A 17037-nucleotide genomic window follows, 5' to 3' on the forward strand; every position below is an offset into this window, starting at 1 on the left:
CATAATGTAATTATTTAAAAACGTAATTAGTGAATTTTTATTAATTAGTCGATTTTGCATATCAATTTTTTGTGCATGTCCGCCGCTTCAGGTAGACCTGCAGCCCATGAAGTAGAATTGTGATATCTGCCACAGGCAGCTTTTAATGATTGTTGAAAGTGTTCGCTGAAACACCCTGTATGGTATCACCGCGCACATTTCTTTTTCATGTTCCTTCTACGGCACATGAGATTGCGCATTCTGGCGGGCATGTCTAAAAGCTTTCAGCAAACGTTCGGCCACTGGGGTGATCAGTGACTGCGCAAACCCGGCATTCTTCAAGCGGTCAGCTAGTGCAATAGAACTGCTATGACACTTGTGAAAGCAAAAGTGACGAAGTGCGTCCAGTAAAGTTAATTTGGCGATGCCCCGTTTTACCAGCTTAGAGTGACCCGACGAAAACGGCAGCAAGGGCTTATTGGATCTGGGTTCATACACTCAGCATACATGGTCGCTAGCGAAACACAGTCGTATATGAAGGAATCTTAAACCAGTTCTTTCTGGCATTTCATGAGTCATCAGCAGCGGAGACATGCACTTAATGAGAAGATCAAGTAGCTGTGAAACGTCACGGGTGAACCAGGCTGGAGTAGCCGCTATAGAAAGAAATAAGATAATCGTCAACGCATATCTGAATGCTTTTCGAACATTTGAATTCTCTAGCTGGTTTTTCAATTACCCCGTGAAACAGGCTTCACTCATTCACTTTCCTTCTTTCTTCTTCTTCTTCTTTGTAAGCCAAACGCAGAGGCAGAAGAAGTGTGCTGCGGGGCTCGTGGGGCTCGCGTGCCGTCGTTCGAGGCGCACAGTCGCGTGGGGTTTCCGCAGGAGACAGTCGCTCGGCGAGGTCGTCCGCAGGCCCCAATTGGTAAGCGCCCCGTCGATTTGCCGTCGCGTACGCTCGCGGTTTGGCCGGTCGCGGCTTGGCTCGAGTCAAACGTGGCCCAACGACGGTAGGCGCCCAGCGCGCCTGCTGGTAGGCGATCGAATTTTTCGCGTTACCGGCTTTACCTTCGAATGGAACGCTACGTGCGCGGCTTCTCTGAACCTTGGCCACTCGAAGCGGCAGGGGAAGGCGGTTAAATAATATGGCTCGAGGTGAGGTGCGGGCGTTTCGACAAGAGTATACTTCACGTCTTGGAAGTCGTGTCCTCTCGTCGAAACGTTGGCTTTTGGCAAGGACTTCACCCTTGTCTGTGTGTTGCTCTATAGCGGAACGTTACCTAAAGGCAGATATTATCTTTGTAAGCAGAATACTTCTGAAACTCTGTACGTCTCGCAAACCATTAATATGCTTAACCACTCTGCTTACTCCCTTTAAGCATGAATCCGCGGACGAGCTCAGTTTACTATCCCGTTTATTAGGTCCTCGCTCGGACGACCACCCTTTCCTTTGTTTTCAACTGACATGCTATAAGCGAAGAGAAACCTTTAAAAATGTCCAAATAGTGGCAGTTTAGTTCTCATTCAGTTACACTAGTTAGCACCGTCCCGCGAAAAGCTGCCCGGTCGGTCTCACGCTTTCAAGCAAAAGTGACGTGGTTTCACCGAATAACCTCTTTCGCAGTGATGGACTTTGAAGCAGAACCGGCCAAAACATTTTGCTTCAGGAACAATCTACAGCCGCGAGCAAAAGTTCGGTTGCAAAGGCATCAGCAAAAAAAAAAAAATCTTCTACAGTGTAGAGCTGCGCAGTGTGTAATTGCTTCAGTACATTGTAATGGTCGAACACACCCACGCATCCCGGCCACGGCGGCCGCATTTCGATAGGTCGAAATGCGAAAACACCCTTGTACTTAGATTTATGTGCACGTTAAAGAACTCCAGGTGATGCAAAATTCCGGAGTCCCCCACTACGGCGTGCTTCATAATCAGAAGGTGGTTTTGGCAAGTAAAACCCCATAATTAATAAAAACACGCCACCGTAGACTGTAACTTGTTTTCAGCCGGCATGCACAGGCTGCAAATATGTTTTTTTTTTTTCGCGCCATCACTGGTTTTAGAACTTCCGCTCAGGAATGTGTACATGCTGGCGTGTTAGCTAGGTGTCACTATAATCCGAATTCACGTGAACTTTTGGCTGTTAACTCCAAACGCGAACGTGCGAAAGGTGCTCCGTGTTGCTTGAATCGTCTAGCGCCAGTGAGTTATACCGGGTGTTTCAGCAAACACTTCCAAAAATATTTTTAAAATTGCCTGTGGCAGATGGCATCATCCTAGTCCATGAGCTAGTTTACTCGAAGCCGACATTACTTGTACAAAAAATTTAAATACATAATCGACTAATTTAAAAATCGCTAATTATGTTTTTGACTAATTACCTTGTGGCACACATTGCGATTTACAAATTCTTTTCGGGGAGTTCGCAAGACAGATCCACTTGGAAAGAATTCTCAGAATGACACAAGTTTCGAGACATTAATTCCAGAACTTTGCGGAGAAATGCATTGGCGTTCCGGTTACTTTTGTGCTTCAATGCATAAAAAGTCGTTTTGTAAAGAAAGTGGAACGAGAGTGCATTTTTACGACAGTCACAATTACCAGAGGGAACTGTGGCGACCCGCCGTGGTTGCTCAGTGGCTATGGTGTTGGGCTGCTGAGCACGAGGTCGCGGGATCTAATCCCGGCCACGGCGGCCGCATTTTGATGGAGGCGAAATGCGAAAACACCCGTGTACTTAGATTAAGGTGTGCGTTAAAAAAACCCAGGTGGTCGAAATTTCCGGAGCCCTCTACTACGGCGTGCCTCATAATGAGAAAGTGGTTTTGGCACGTAAAACCCCATAATTTAATTTTTAACTGCGGCACTAGTGTCCACGGCATAGCTGCGAGCAGGGCAGGTCAACCAGCATAGGAATGGTGGGCCTTACATGGATTTGCCTAAACCTTGTCCTTCTGGCTTTAAATGACTTCATGCCTTTGCAAAGTGATCATTCTTAAGAAATTACTGCGATATAAATCATAAAATGAACATCGTTAAATTATCCGCCGGTAGGATTTGAACACAGGACCTCTAGCACACAAGCTCGATATCGAAACCATAACGCCACCGACGCATGGACAAGCGGAATCACTGCAGTTAGCAGCGATTATGCGAGCTTGCAGAGTCTTATTACCCTCTGCATTAAAGAAATAATATAAATTGATTTGAAATTTACGCCCAGATAAAGTGTGATAAACAAAGCCACAAGAACGTCTGAAGTCCCAAGCACGAAGATCAAACAAATCCATGTGCTACCCATCATTCTCGTGGTGACTGAGCGATCGCAGCGCCAGAGTTCTCTCTAGTAATCGTAGAAAACTCTATGCTTTAACGTGCCCTCAGTGCACGGCACACGGCCGTTTTTGCATTTCGCCCGAATCGAAATGCAGCCGGGATTTCATCCCGCGACCTCGTGCTTATAGCAGCGCAACACCATAGCCACCGCGGCGGGTGTAGTTGGCTGTGAATTACCACCAGACCTCCAGGAAGCTCCTGGCCAGTCTGTTACGTAGTCGCGTTTCGTCTCCTGATGATGTAGCAGGAACATATTATAGCCTCGCGGTAGTGCTCTTCCATCATGTTGTCCTGATACTGCAATTAGCGCAGGGACCTAAAATAAATCGGCCGAATTCACCATCTCAATGAGTTTTGAAGAAATCGGCAACGTGGATGAAAATTCATGAACGAGATCGTTGGCATCGACCTGAAAGTAGAATACAGTCCACAAAGGAAACCTACGGGTATCCTCGGAAAGCTACAATACAGGGTGTTTTTTTAGCTGCACCAAATTAAAAAAGATTGCTTGTAGCAGATAGCACCACTCGAACTTTTGATATATATTAGTCAGTGAGTCGGCCATTACTTCTAGGAGAAATAAAAAAGGATTAATGGAATGATTAACATAATTACGGTAACAAAATTTATAAATAATTACTTTATGACACTAATTTCAATCTACGAATTGTAGCCGGTGAGTTAGCAAGGCGTATCCACTTCGAAAGAATTATAAGGATGGAATTGGTTTCGAGATAAGCGCTGTCAAACTTCCGGTAAAATGCATTATTGTTCCGCTTACTTTTTCAAGAAAGCGCCATTTTATGCATTCAAGCACGAAAATAACTGGAACGCCATTGTTTTCCGATTATTATCTCGAAATTGACGTAGTCCTCAGAATTCGTTCCAAGTCGATATGCCTTGCATACTCACTAGCTACAATTCGTAGTTTAAAATGTGTGCTTTAAAGTAATTAAGGAAGTTAATTCACAGCTAAAATGTTTTGAAATTTAGGCCCACATAAAATGTGATAAACGAAGCCACAAGCTCACTAAGGTAGCTCACTAACAGCCACAAGAACGTCCGAAGTCCCAAGCACGAAGATCAGACAAATCCATGTACTACCCATCATTGTCGTGGTGGCTTAATTATGTTAATTATTCCAGTAAGTATTTTCACTTCTCGATGAAGTAATGTCCCCCTCATTTAGATAAATTTAGATAAATTTAGATAATTTAGAGTAAATTAGATTAAAGGTTAAAATTGTTCTATCTGCCGCAGTCAATTTTTAAAAACGTGGTGCAGGAAAAAAAAAGCGAACAATTTACCAACAATTAGGATACTCCCTAATGCCAATTTTGAGCGCAGCTGTTTAGGTATTTTGTAGTGGCGATATATTGTGGCAAAGAATTTGATTCTGAACGACAGGGTCCGCTCGGCTGCGGCGCTGCGCCTCTGCTCGGGCAGCTCGTTTAGCAGCACCGGCAGACGAAGCATTTCCACCGGTTGCGTCACTCATTGTTCAGGAAGAAAGCGGGAACGCGCGGTTCGCGCGGAGCGCATTCTCTAGCGGCAGCGGTGCAGGCGAAGTAGCGCATGCACGGTGAGTCCCAAGCTCACGCCAGCGCTTTTCCATGTATGGAATCAGAGGACGCGCACGCCGCATGCGTGGTTGTCGCCGTGAAGCACTTCTCGTACGGCATTCCGCTTTCCTCCTCACCCTTTCGCCATACTCTCCTCCACTTTCCTCCTCATGCTTCCGCTGCACCCTCCTCCGCTTTCCTCCTCGCGCTCTCATCGCTGAAAGAGCTGCGCTCCGCGTTCACTCTTTATCATCCTTCGCTGTGCTCGTCCGCTGGGTTACGCCGACGCCGACTCTCAACGCTGGTTACAGCATCATGGAATACCAACTAGCCCGGTCTCACTCCTTGTCTCAACGCAGGAAGGGGCGCCTAAGAGCTGCGTTCTAAAAAACATCCTGTATAGTTTCGCAGTTGAAGAATTCGTCTTAGTCCAAGGATCGAACCATCGCCGTTTTGGAGCACTATAGCCCCGCCAACTGAGCTAATTACCATAAGACTGGCAGTTGGCTACACAATTTGCCGACTCCTCTTGTTACAACCATCTCCAGCACACAGAAATGCAGCTGTCAATCTCTACATCACGTAAAGCATGTATCGCGCGTCAATGTCCTCTATGCATCTAGCAAAGCATGTACCGCGAACGCCGTTTTCAAGTACCAGGAGCATGTAAGCATGCCTCCCGACCCCCCCACCCCACCCCAACTCGGCTTTCCTGCACCGTGAACGCTTATACAACGACAGGGTTTTTGTCCTCTCTTGAAGTCTTGTTCGTAGCTTACAGCCAGCGTCTGGCACGTGCTTGCGCGGAGACGACGTGCGCAACTGCCATGTGCCAGAAGACAGCGCTGCGCTTGATTTTCGTCTTGCGCATTTGGCCGTCATCGTAAAAGTTGTGCAAACCTTCGTGCGCATGAAAGGCGAGTTTAAAAACACCAAGGAGGAAGCCTAAGTTAAGTTGTCTTGTAGATTATATACTGTCTGCGTAACCGCTTATCGTACCCGCTGTGGTGGCTTAGCGGCTATGCATGGCGTTGCGCTGCTTAGCACGAGGTCGCGGGATCACATCCTAGCCTCGGCGGCAGCATTTAGATGTGGCGCAATGCGAAATCGCCCATGTGTCGTCCATTGAGTGCACCATAAAGAATTCTAGGTCGCCAAAGTTAATCGGAGCCCCCCCCCCCCCCCCCCCCCCCCCTCCACGGCGTGCCTCATGATCAGATCGTGGTTTTGGCACGAAAAACACCAGAACTTAATTTTTATCGCTTACCGTAAGAGGAGGCTTGGTATACCAGAAAAAAAGACGAGAAACAGCGCAACCGCAAAATTCGTTCCCCACCTCGCCGTGACGAATATGTCAGTCTGCTCGATCGGGTCTCGATCAGCGCTCATCGACAACAAACCACTGCATTTTAAAGAAACAAGAGGCTTTGAAATCCGTGACGTCCCACTGACGTACCATCCCTGAGATGATATTGTCCTTCATTTTCTCCAAGAACGACTTTTCCATACAAATAGATGAAAGCAGGGTTTCAAAAGGAAAACAGTGGCGATTGCTAAATGCTATAGAGATAACGCGTTAGCATTACGTTGCATCTCTTTGAGGTCCGGAATCAAGGATTGAAACATTGTTCACCACAATGTAAAGTGTTCTTCAGAGCTCGCTCGACCCACGTCCTGCCTCTTTGAGGAACGAAGTGCAACTGACGGTGGTCCGGAGCACACCGTAATCAGTCGATATATATATATATATATATATATATATATATATATATAACCTCTACCACGCACCGGCTTCCCATGCTTCACGTACTTTTTTTCCACTTTGACACTCCTAGTTTTGGCACTCATAATTAATGCTATAAATATAATACGGCAGCCATTACCAAATCCTAACTGGGAGCTTTCCACTGTCGATGAAAAGAAAAGTGTACAATCATTGAATTCTACCGGTGCTAACATATGGTGCAGAAACTTGGAGGTTAACAAAAAAGCTTCCTATCAAGTTGACCTGGCAAAGAGCGATGGAACGAAAAATATTAGGCGTAACGTTAAGAGACAGGAAGAGAGCGGTGTGGATCAGTAAGCAAACGGGGATAGCCAATATTCTAGTTGACATTAGGAGAAAAAATGGAGCTGGACAGGCCATGTCATGCGTAGGGCAGTTAACAGGTGAACCATTAGTGTTAAAGAATGGGTGTCAAGGGAAGGGAAGCGCAGTCGAGGACGGCAAAAAACTAGGTGGGGTGATGAAATTAGGAAGTGTGCAGGCGAAAGTTGAAATCAGCTAGAGCAAGACAGGGGTATTTGGAGATAGCAGGGACAGGCATTCGTCCGGGGCAGCGGGCATAAATATAGGCTGCTGCTGGTGCTGCTGCTGCTGATGATGATGGTGATAAAGCTATAGTGTACTTGTCGGTGTTCTTGTGTGGTCTTTTCCACCATTTCTAAATGGTGTCACTTACAATCCCCCGATTGACGCATCTTTGACTTCCAACGTTATGAAGGTGCCTTAGGGACAGCCGCGTGCCGATAGGGCGATGCGGAGATTAAAAGTGCTACGTGACATCACATGCAGGCATTCCCCAATTCCTACCGCCGTAGGAGCATCGAGACAAAATGGCCACCTGGAACGAGGCTGACTGGCACGACGAGGCGGAATGCGACATCGCTGAAGAGGCGGCACGGGTGACCGCCCAAAATTCCAGTCTGGAGTGCGACCTCGACGTCTCGGTCACGTTGGCGCGCTCAAACTACACGGCCGCTGCGGTACGCGCTGCCCTTTGACGAGGCGTCATCACTTGATTGTTGCGGTCTCGTGGCCGGAACAATCAAGGAAGCTGAGAATAGCGATTCTTTCGGCTGATTATATATATATATATATATATATATATATATATATACCGCTCAGCTTTTAAGGCCCTCGCTCACTAAAATCACATTGCCTGACCTGCGGAGGGCTTGGTCTCCGGTTATATGATGTCATATCTTTGCCGGCAGAATACCGCATTATAATACATCAACTATAGTTCGCATCATGGGGGCAAGTCGTGAGGATACAGAGGGAACGTCGATTCAGTACTTTCTTTGCGTGCTAGTCCTTGATTTTGTAGCAGCAACATCTGACACTGAATGAAGTCAAAAAGTAAAAAGTATCACATATAATGTAGTTGTGACCTAGCTATTATACGAAAGACTTTTCTTTCAAAATCATAACCCTTCGCCGGTCGCACTGCGGCGTGTAGGAAAGTTCTCCGAAGCTCCCAAGTCACAGAGTGGCCAGTGGCCCGAATGTGTGACCTTTGCTCCCGTCTTTTCAGGAACTTCTGTCAACAGCTTCCTTGCGCTCTGACATTTCATTGCACGAAAGCGTCATAAAGCTATTCCTCTGCGATCTTTTCTTCCCCAAGTCATGCTTTCTTTCTTTTTTTCCTATTAAGAATGGGTGTAAGATGTTAGCTTAAACGACCCGCATTCGCTCACCCAAAGTAAAATATTTTTGAGCTCCGTCTGCGTCTGCAAGTGCAATTTCTTCGTCTAGCTATCGTGATGGCCTCACTTTAAAAACGAAAGAAAAAGTAAACTAGACGCTTTGTCATGACTACGATGAAGCTACCGCGCAAGCGCACGACAAAACTGAGACTTAAAACAGACGATCAGCTTTTACGGCTCATTAGGAAGCCTTAGAAACGTGGCGATAAGTACCCTATATTTCTAGAAAGTTTCGCGCTCTAGCTCTAACGGTGCGGTATATACCGAGGAGCCCAATTCTCCGCTCGTACAATTACGCATTCAAGAAAGCTGGAAAGGACTGCAGCAGCATCAAAGATACGTTATGCCACAGCAATGACGCCTCATAAGATTGTCATGGTACTGAACATTCTCATCGATTATGGTTACCTTGTGCTATTAAGAATGAGTAACAGATTCCGAATGAAGCTGTTAAGCAGTAAGGGTTTGAGAGCGGATAGTTTTTTCATGCCGTGTTTTTTTTCATTCGCTTTGTTTTTTTTTTAGCGCTTGTACATCGGCGTTTTCTTCTTTCGTGTCGACTTTGGTTGACAAGCTTTTCTTTCTTTCTTTCTTTCTTTCTTTCTTTCTTTCTTTCTTTCTTTCTTTCTTTCTTCACCCAGCGGCAACTAGTAAATATTAAGCGCAGGAAAAAAAACAGGGTCGAAATGAGGGCAAGCGCTTGTCCTTTCGTCGCCGTTTCTTCCTTCACGCTTCAAGTTTGCATGTAAAAAAAAAAAGGTCTTAAGTTATGCAGTAATCCCCTCTGCCTTGCACTTCCTCCGTTTTGCCGTATACGAACATATTTAGCGTAAGGTTATACGGTGATACGGGTCGTGCTAAAGCTAGCATTGGCCGCTGAAACTCTGGGTTAAAACGGCAAGTCGCACACGTGTGCCGGCAAAAAGTCGTTGCATCAACTGACACTGCCGGACGCCCATATGGTTCCTATAAGTCATGTTCCATTATTGTATTTACAGAAGCGTTCGGGTCCTTTCGCGGATGTGCCATCTGAAAAGTCCGGACTGTCTCTGGAGTAAGCTGAAATTTCAGTCATTTCATTATAGGCGAGCCAAAGGGTTTGGCACGAGGCCTGAACTCGAGCTCTGTGCATGGTCAGACGTAACATAGCTGTAAAGGGGCCAAAATTAGTCTGTTAGGTGCCTGAAAGATATCGTTATACTTGAAAATACGGAGATGCCCGACATAAGGGGCGTTACGTAGCGTGTAAGCATAATAAGCAGTTGTGTCAAGTACTGGATACATGTGGTGACGTGCTGCTCTGATAGTTTACAATGTAAAGTCTTTCATATAGCGCCGAAGCCTTTGCACTGTGAGGCTCTGTTGCAGCTTATGCATATCCTTTAAATACTAAGAAAGTGCCTCATAACTGAAAAGTGGTTCTCTACTAAGAAATAGGTATGTAGAGGAATATTCCGTTGTTACGTAAACATAAGTCTGCATCATATACTTTCCGTTTTCTCTACGTTTCAGACCATGGCGACGCTTTCGCCGCACCTGCTAGGAAACTAAGCCCACAATTCTTCATCTTTTTTTATATTGTTGTTATTATTCAAAGATAACAGTGAGCTCAACTGGTCACGAATAGGTGCTTCACAGTGAATAGATGTGTGTGTTCTGACACGCTCCCCGCCAGCGAGGACAGTCTCCTGGACGGCGACCTGGACAGGGACTTCCCTCCAGGCGATGGCGTCCTCATTCCAGGACTCTCGGATCTATCCCTCTCCCCGAAACACACCATCACAGCTGACCCGTTGGGTAGGTCGGCACATTTAACGGGCCTTGTGCTCTTTCGCGTGAAAGATGCCTCTCACATGGAGGGCGGCAGGCGCATACCGTTGCCGTATGCGAGCCATGCAGATGCAAATGCGCGCTGTTTAGCGCCATAGGCGACGTTTGCTATTTGTTTCCTGTCTTATAAGCTTCTAAGAAGCACTTGAAACGCTCGCAGTTAGAAAAGAGAAGTCAGCAGGCCAGTAGAAACCGAAAAAAAAAAAGAATTCACAGGGGAACTTTAGTCTGCTAGCCTGCGCCTTGAAAGTAGGCGTGTAATAAATGAACAGAGTGTATTTTCCGCAAGCACGCACGCACGCGCATACAAAATAGGAACGAAGTGGTTGATTTCGTTTTTATAACGAGTTGAGATAGGCATGAGTGATTGACGGTGAAATGCGCGGAATATGTGATTTGAGTGCTACAGACGCAACGCGTCTTTAGATACCGCAATTACCCTCTGATGTAACCGCGTACTTTCTCCTATGACCGCCCTTTCCTGCGGTAAGGTCGCAGGGCAGAGAGTAAGGTGCGTCAGTGTTCGCTTAGTTATTCTTCATCGAGGCATCATTCTCTGCAGTTGTAAAATTTGTAACGAACAAATGGATCATGCATACACATGCGATAACAGGTGTACTATAATTACGCATCAGATACGTGTTTTAGGCTCAGTTAACGCGAGAAACAACTCGATTCGACTAAGGTTCAGACGCACATGCGATTTGGTTGCGTTCGCATTTTTTTCTCGCCATTTATCGTTTGTGCTTTCCTCCTGCTATGATGTGCTGAGACTAAAAAAGAAGCTTGAGAACAAGTTAAGGGCCGCGCAAAGATCGATCAACGAAGAATGCTAGGCATACCTTTAAGAGACAGAAAGAGAGCGGTTTGGATCACAGAGCAAACGGGTATGGACGATATTCTAATTGACATCAAGAGAAAAAAATGGCGCTGGGCAGGTCATGTTATGCGCAGATTAGATAACCGTTGGACCATTAGGGTGGCAGAATGGGTACCAAGAGAAGGGGGAAGCGCAGTAGAGGACGGCAGAAGGTGGTGTGACGAAATTAGGAAATTTGCGGGTGCTAGTTGGAATCGGTTGGCGCACGACAGGGGTAATTGGAGATCGCAGGGAGAGGCCTTCGTCCTGCAGTGGTCATAAATGATGATGATGATGATGATGATGTGTCATATATACGCGTGCTTTTGAGAGCTTTACCTTCCACCGGCATCGCAGACCTGAGTTTGTCGGAGGGCGACGACACGTTGGGACAGCAGTCGCCCTCATCCAAACCTCTGGCGACGATCCCGGAGGAGCCTGAGCTGGAGGCGCAGCACGAGAAGGAGCACCCGCCGGAGCGTAACCCCGAGGAACTGAGCACTCACATGGAGGAGGAGCCGGCGCCTCTCGTACTCAACGCGCTGCCCCTACAGGACCCCGACCTGTCCACGGAGGCCGGAAACGGTACGTGGGGGTTGGGGGCGACTGGGCGCTTGCCTATTTCATCTAGTCGAAGCGTTTACGGTGGACTGCAGTCGCCGACGCGCGAGGAACGCAGACGCTCCCATCGTCTCCTAAGCACGTGCTATATCTCACAACGGCATTCATCCAACTTCTCTCGGAACTTTTCTCGAAAAAGTATATAGTCCACATTAGTCTGGGCCTATATATAGTCGGAGTGCTGCACTGAATTTGATTAGGGGTTTTATGCGTCTTCGGCTACTGTGTGCGGCGACGTGTAGCAAGCGCAATCTTAAAAAAATTTAAAATTAAATTATGGGGTTTTACGTGCCAAAACCACCATCTGATTATGAGGCACGCCGTAGTGGGGGACACCGGAAATTTGGACTACCTGGAGTTCTTCAACGTGCACCTAAATCTAAGTACACGTAAGCTTTCGCATTTCGCCCCCACCGAAATGCGGCCGCCTTGGCCGGGATTCGATGCAGCGACCTCTTAGCAGCCGAACACCACAGCCACTAAGCAACCACGGAGGTCAAGCGCAATATTTCCTCGCCAAATGTATGTTTGCGCAACTGTAAAGTATATCGCTGTTTTCTGATTCGTCGTGTCACCGCACATCGTTCGGCCATTAGGCAATTAAGCCCATGTGGCAACACCCGAATATTTGTTTATTTGGACAGTGTTGCCAGCACAAGTAATGGATTCTGGAGTTGCCATAGCGATCAGCGGCGGTGGGGTTGCCGGCGACGCCAAAGCGTATAGCCGTGGCCACTCTGTCACTGAATGGCCACGTCGCTGTGCCGCAGGGATATCTCAGTGCACCCAAATTCTCCCTCGCAGTGTGCAATTTTTTGAATTTACTTCCAAGACAAAATTGATTAGAGAATACTTCGACATGCGCCCACTGGCAAAGCAATTAAGTTTTTTTTTTTTTAATTTGGAGGTTTTTACGTGCCGCAACCACGATATGATTAAGGCACGCCGTGGTGGAGGACTCCGGAAATTTCTACCAAATGGGTATCTTTAGCATGCGCCCAATGCACGGCACAAGGGCGTTTCCGCATTTCGCGACCGGGGTTTGATCCCGCGACTTCGTGCTTAGCAGCGCAACACCATAGCCACTAAGCTACCGCGGCGGGTCTTCAAAGCAAGTGTGTAGCTTCAAGGATGTGAACACTGCTTTTCTCGGGAACTATAGACAAGAACTGTGTATTTGTTCACGGTATACAGCCATGCAAAATGCACCGAGTCATGTATTTCGGTACGTTTTGGAAAGAGGCCAAGCTGTAGAATATTCGAAGCACCAGACTGAAATGTGCAAGGATGGTTTAACATAAATGCTTCGCCATGGGGTGGCGCGAGTTGTGGGTAAAAATGACGGCACAGGTGGGCACTGCGAGCGACATTTAGTTGACATCGTGAAAAATGTTCCAACGGAAGGAAGGCACACATGAAACATCGTGAAAGCATGTCAAGTGCACTTGCCTGAACGTCGATGAAACGGACGGACGGATGGATCGATGCTATGAGCGTCGCCTTTGAAACGGGGAGGTGGGTTACATTGTGCTTCAATGCATCAAACTGCGTTTTCTTTTTTTAAAGAAAGTGACTGGAACGCCAATGCATTTTGTCGGACACTTTGAAAATTAATATCTCGAAACTGGTGTAGTCCTGAGAATCCGTTCCAAGTGGATACACCTTGCCAACTCACCGACTATAATTCGTATGTTGAAATAAGTGCCGTAAAGTAATAAATAAAAAAGTTAAATAGCGTAATTATGTCAATAATTCCATTAAGCACTTCGATTTCTCGTAGAAGTAAACCACCTCATCGAGTAATTTAAATCAAGGGTTATATTGTGTTATTTCCCACACGCAATGTTTAAACATTTAGTGCAGCTAAAAAAAAAAACAGCTTATGGGATGCTATGTGATATACTGCATGCGACACGAGTCACAGTATATAGTTGCCTATGAAGGTCGAGAACAGTTACGTATCGTACCAGTAGCAGAGTAACAATGCCGCGAACAAGTGCTTGCACCTTTCGGAGGCCCGCTACACACACACATCCTTTCTTTTAAATCTCCGGTTCGCTTGGAAGGCAAAAGCTCTCTTTAAATAATGCTGATGCGGCGCGATAGGCAGGCACAATTGCACGCACAGTGCAACGATTTCTGTGACTTCGTCGCCGAAATCCTCGAGACCGATCAAAATAAGGTAATCGGGAACTTTTTCGGTTTCGACGAAACACCTCGATTCTACGCCACAAATGAGAAACTTGAGCACAGCCCCAAGCGAAAGAGACGCCGAGAACCTAGATGTCGTAGCCATCTTTGTTTATTTGAACAGTGTTGCCAGCACCAGTTCCGGAGTTGCCGTAGCGATCAGCGGTGGTGGGGCTGCCGGCGACGCCATAGCGTAGCCGTGGCCACTCGTCTGTCGCTGAAGGGCCACGTCGCTGTGCCGCAGGCAGTTCTCGCCGCTTGCCGGCGAGACCGCCGTCGGCCGGCGTTCCGCAAACCGCAAGCGGCGTGCGGGGAGTTGCCGTGCCGCTAACGTGAACGCGCCTTTAATTCCCGCGCCATCGATTCATAAGTGGCTCCAAAGAAATCAACGTCGCCCTGCTTGGGAAGGAATTGTCTCTATTTGCGTCGGGAATATCAAGAAATGGAACAAGTGATCGCTCACTTGAATTCCGACGGCGTTTATGTAGCTTCTTCGCTCGTGAATTGCATTTCGCTGGAACTCTGACCCGCCGTTTTCGAGTATCGTTTTCTGAACGTGGAAAACAATTCAATGGTTGCAATCCTCGTCCTTCTCGAGTTGTTTTGTATCAAATAACTCTTGGCAGCAAGTTGATCCTTTTGAAACCGTACCGCAACACTGTCGGCGGTATACGCTTGCAGGGGCTGGTGGCTCCCAGTATTCTGTGCAAAGCACTTCTATGGCGTTTTTCACTTTCGTCCTCGATGATCATAGCCTCATCGCTGTTTTAAATATTTACAATGAGAGAAATTAAAAATAGACACACCAAACTCGCTAAACTTGTAAGCGTAAAAACGACGTGCTCCCTGCGGCCCCGCTTGGGAGGCGGCGCTTTCTCACTCACGGCGCCGAGGGTTGTTTTTCACGAGCGCCCCTTGGGCAGCGCTGGTTGCGGCTCGAAGCGTGATCTATGCCGACTTGTTCACGCCTTTGTACTCAGCCGTGTACTCTACTCCACCCCCTGTCTCAAGCTCTCTCGCCGTGAAACTGACGCCATGGACGCTCTTATTCGCCGGGCATACAAAGTCGCCCTCCGCCTTCCCATAAATACTCCTACCGACCGACTCTTACAATGAGGCCTCCACAACACAATCGGGGAACTTGTAGACGCGCACCGCCAAGCACAATACCTTCGTCTCGCACAAACCAACACTGGCCAGTACATACTGCACTCCCTTGGAATCCGGATACTAGCCAACGATCCGACATTACGCCCCGTATCAAAACCCTTACACCACGAACTGCTCATTAAGCCACTCCCCCGTAACATGCACCCCGACCACCACGATAAGCGCCGCAGAGCTCGAGCTACAGCACTGCACCGTTACCACGACTCGGAACCGGACGCCGTATGGGTAGACGCAGCCTGCAAGGGTGATGAAGCGGTCGCTGTCGTGGTGGATCACACTCTCTCTCCGATTAGAACGCACACACTCCCCCCAGACACCTCTCCCGAAGCTGCAGAGGAAGCCGCCATTGCCCTATAGCTATCATCAACACAGAAGCACCCCGGTATGTTTTATCAGACTCCAAAACTGCAATCCTAAATTTCGCACGAGGCCGAGTCCACGTCCCTGCTTTTTGTATTGGCCTCGAGCTCCACCACTGGAAAAGCTGGCGCCACCGTCGGCGTGACGTGCTAGGAGGGATCACGTGGACATAGCGGCCGCGTCGGCTGCTTCGGGCGCGCCGAAGCCACGGAGGCCGAAGCGAGCTGAAAACGAGTTTAAATTCCCTCGTACGCTGCGGTTTTCATTTAGTGGCGAAATTTTCCCGCTTCGAGTGTCTCCTTTACAACGCTTGAAAGCACTACAATAGGCAGTGGCTGCCTTTGAAGGCGCGCGGCATGGTAGGCTACTGCTCGGTGCCGCAGGGCCGGACGCACGTAACGGAGGCCGGTGTCAGCCTGATTCACACGTAGCCACAAGACAAGAAGCTGTGTGAAGCTTGGCTCGCGAAACATAAAACCGGCAAACAGTCATCGGCTACAACTCGGGTATGCAGCAAGCACAGACGCGAGGAAGATTTCTGCTACGGCGCCCGGTCTGCGATGTTCTGAAAACGCGCACTGAAACGCACGCCCGAGTCCGCTGCCCTACTAATGTCATGACGGTTTGGTCTATGAACTTGTCGATACTATAGATACTGGCAAGTTCAATGTAGTGGAAAGGCAGCGGTAAGAAGCACATTCAAAGAAAGCATGGCATATGGTCATGTTTATGTTATGAATTAATGCACTCGATTACAAAAAAGGAGCAGCGGGATATTGCACGCTGAGAACGCCAATAAACATACTGTGCGACGCAACTCGAGAAATAGTATCGAAAGGTCAAAGAATTTAGAAGAAAAAAAAGATTGAATCGTCGCGACGGCACATCGAAGGCGTCGAAGTCTCTACAATGAGATTATTTTTGAACAGCTCTCATAGCGCCAACGCAACAATGGTTGCTTGTATACTGTCAAATGCTCATATTCTGCGGCCTAAAGCTCATGTCACGGTGCGAAAACGCGCGCGCGGAGAAAGCGAAACAGTGCGCGGACAAGCATGCAGATGCGCAGTCGGTCGCTGCGAATCTGCGCGATCGCTGCATTGAGGCTTCATTCTATTACGCTCCTAATTATACAAACGCTATAAGAACATATTTCACATAGTTTTATCTCAGCGTTTACCTACCTTTCACGCAAGAAGCCGGTTCGGGAGACTCCATCGCGGCGACCGTGCGCAGTGGCGTTCACTGTACGTATTCGGTAAAGAGATAGCGGCTGTAAACGATTGTGTGCTTTCAGTTTGCCCAAGATTATTATTTAGACAGCAAGAAACTTCTCTCGTTTCGAAAGTACTTACAGAAATGTCCGGGAGAGCTCGCGCGTGGCGTTTTCAGGGAGCGCTGACAGCAAAACCTATGAGGAGCGCGCCACGTGATCCCTCATACTACGCCAGCGAGGCGGCTTCCGATAGAGGGCGACTCCGTAACTCCTCGCCGCCAATACTGGACTCGCCCGTTGCACCCCCGCCCCGTCATGTGGAGCTGATTTGGGTGCCTGCGCACTGCGGGAATCCTGGAAACGAGGCCGCCAACCTCTTAGCCCGAGGTTCTTTAAACCGGGCTCTTGCGGCCTCCGATCCGGGA

General features: G+C 47.9%; 1 protein-coding gene across 2 annotated transcripts in view; it reads left to right on the plus strand.

The window, feature by feature from the left end:
- The first annotated feature begins 803 nt into the window (after nucleotides 1–803).
- Nucleotides 804–17037, plus strand: part of LOC142571751 (uncharacterized) — a 29960-nt gene continuing 13726 nt past the window's right edge. Inside the window, exons 1-5 of one of the 2 annotated variants that reach the window (XM_075680330.1) lie at nucleotides 804–907; nucleotides 7453–7643; nucleotides 9365–9420; nucleotides 10012–10163; nucleotides 11413–11640. In XM_075680330.1, coding sequence (XP_075536445.1) covers nucleotides 7494–7643; nucleotides 9365–9420; nucleotides 10012–10163; nucleotides 11413–11640 — 586 coding nt within the window. In that variant the 5' untranslated portion in view covers nucleotides 804–907; nucleotides 7453–7493. The remainder of the gene's footprint in view (nucleotides 908–7452; nucleotides 7644–9364; nucleotides 9421–10011; nucleotides 10164–11412; nucleotides 11641–17037) is intronic. The other variant, XM_075680338.1, reaches the window with a different exon arrangement.

This window comes from Dermacentor variabilis, chromosome 1 (genome assembly GCF_050947875.1).
Source record: "Dermacentor variabilis isolate Ectoservices chromosome 1, ASM5094787v1, whole genome shotgun sequence".
Taxonomy (NCBI): Eukaryota; Metazoa; Arthropoda; class Arachnida; order Ixodida; family Ixodidae; genus Dermacentor; species Dermacentor variabilis.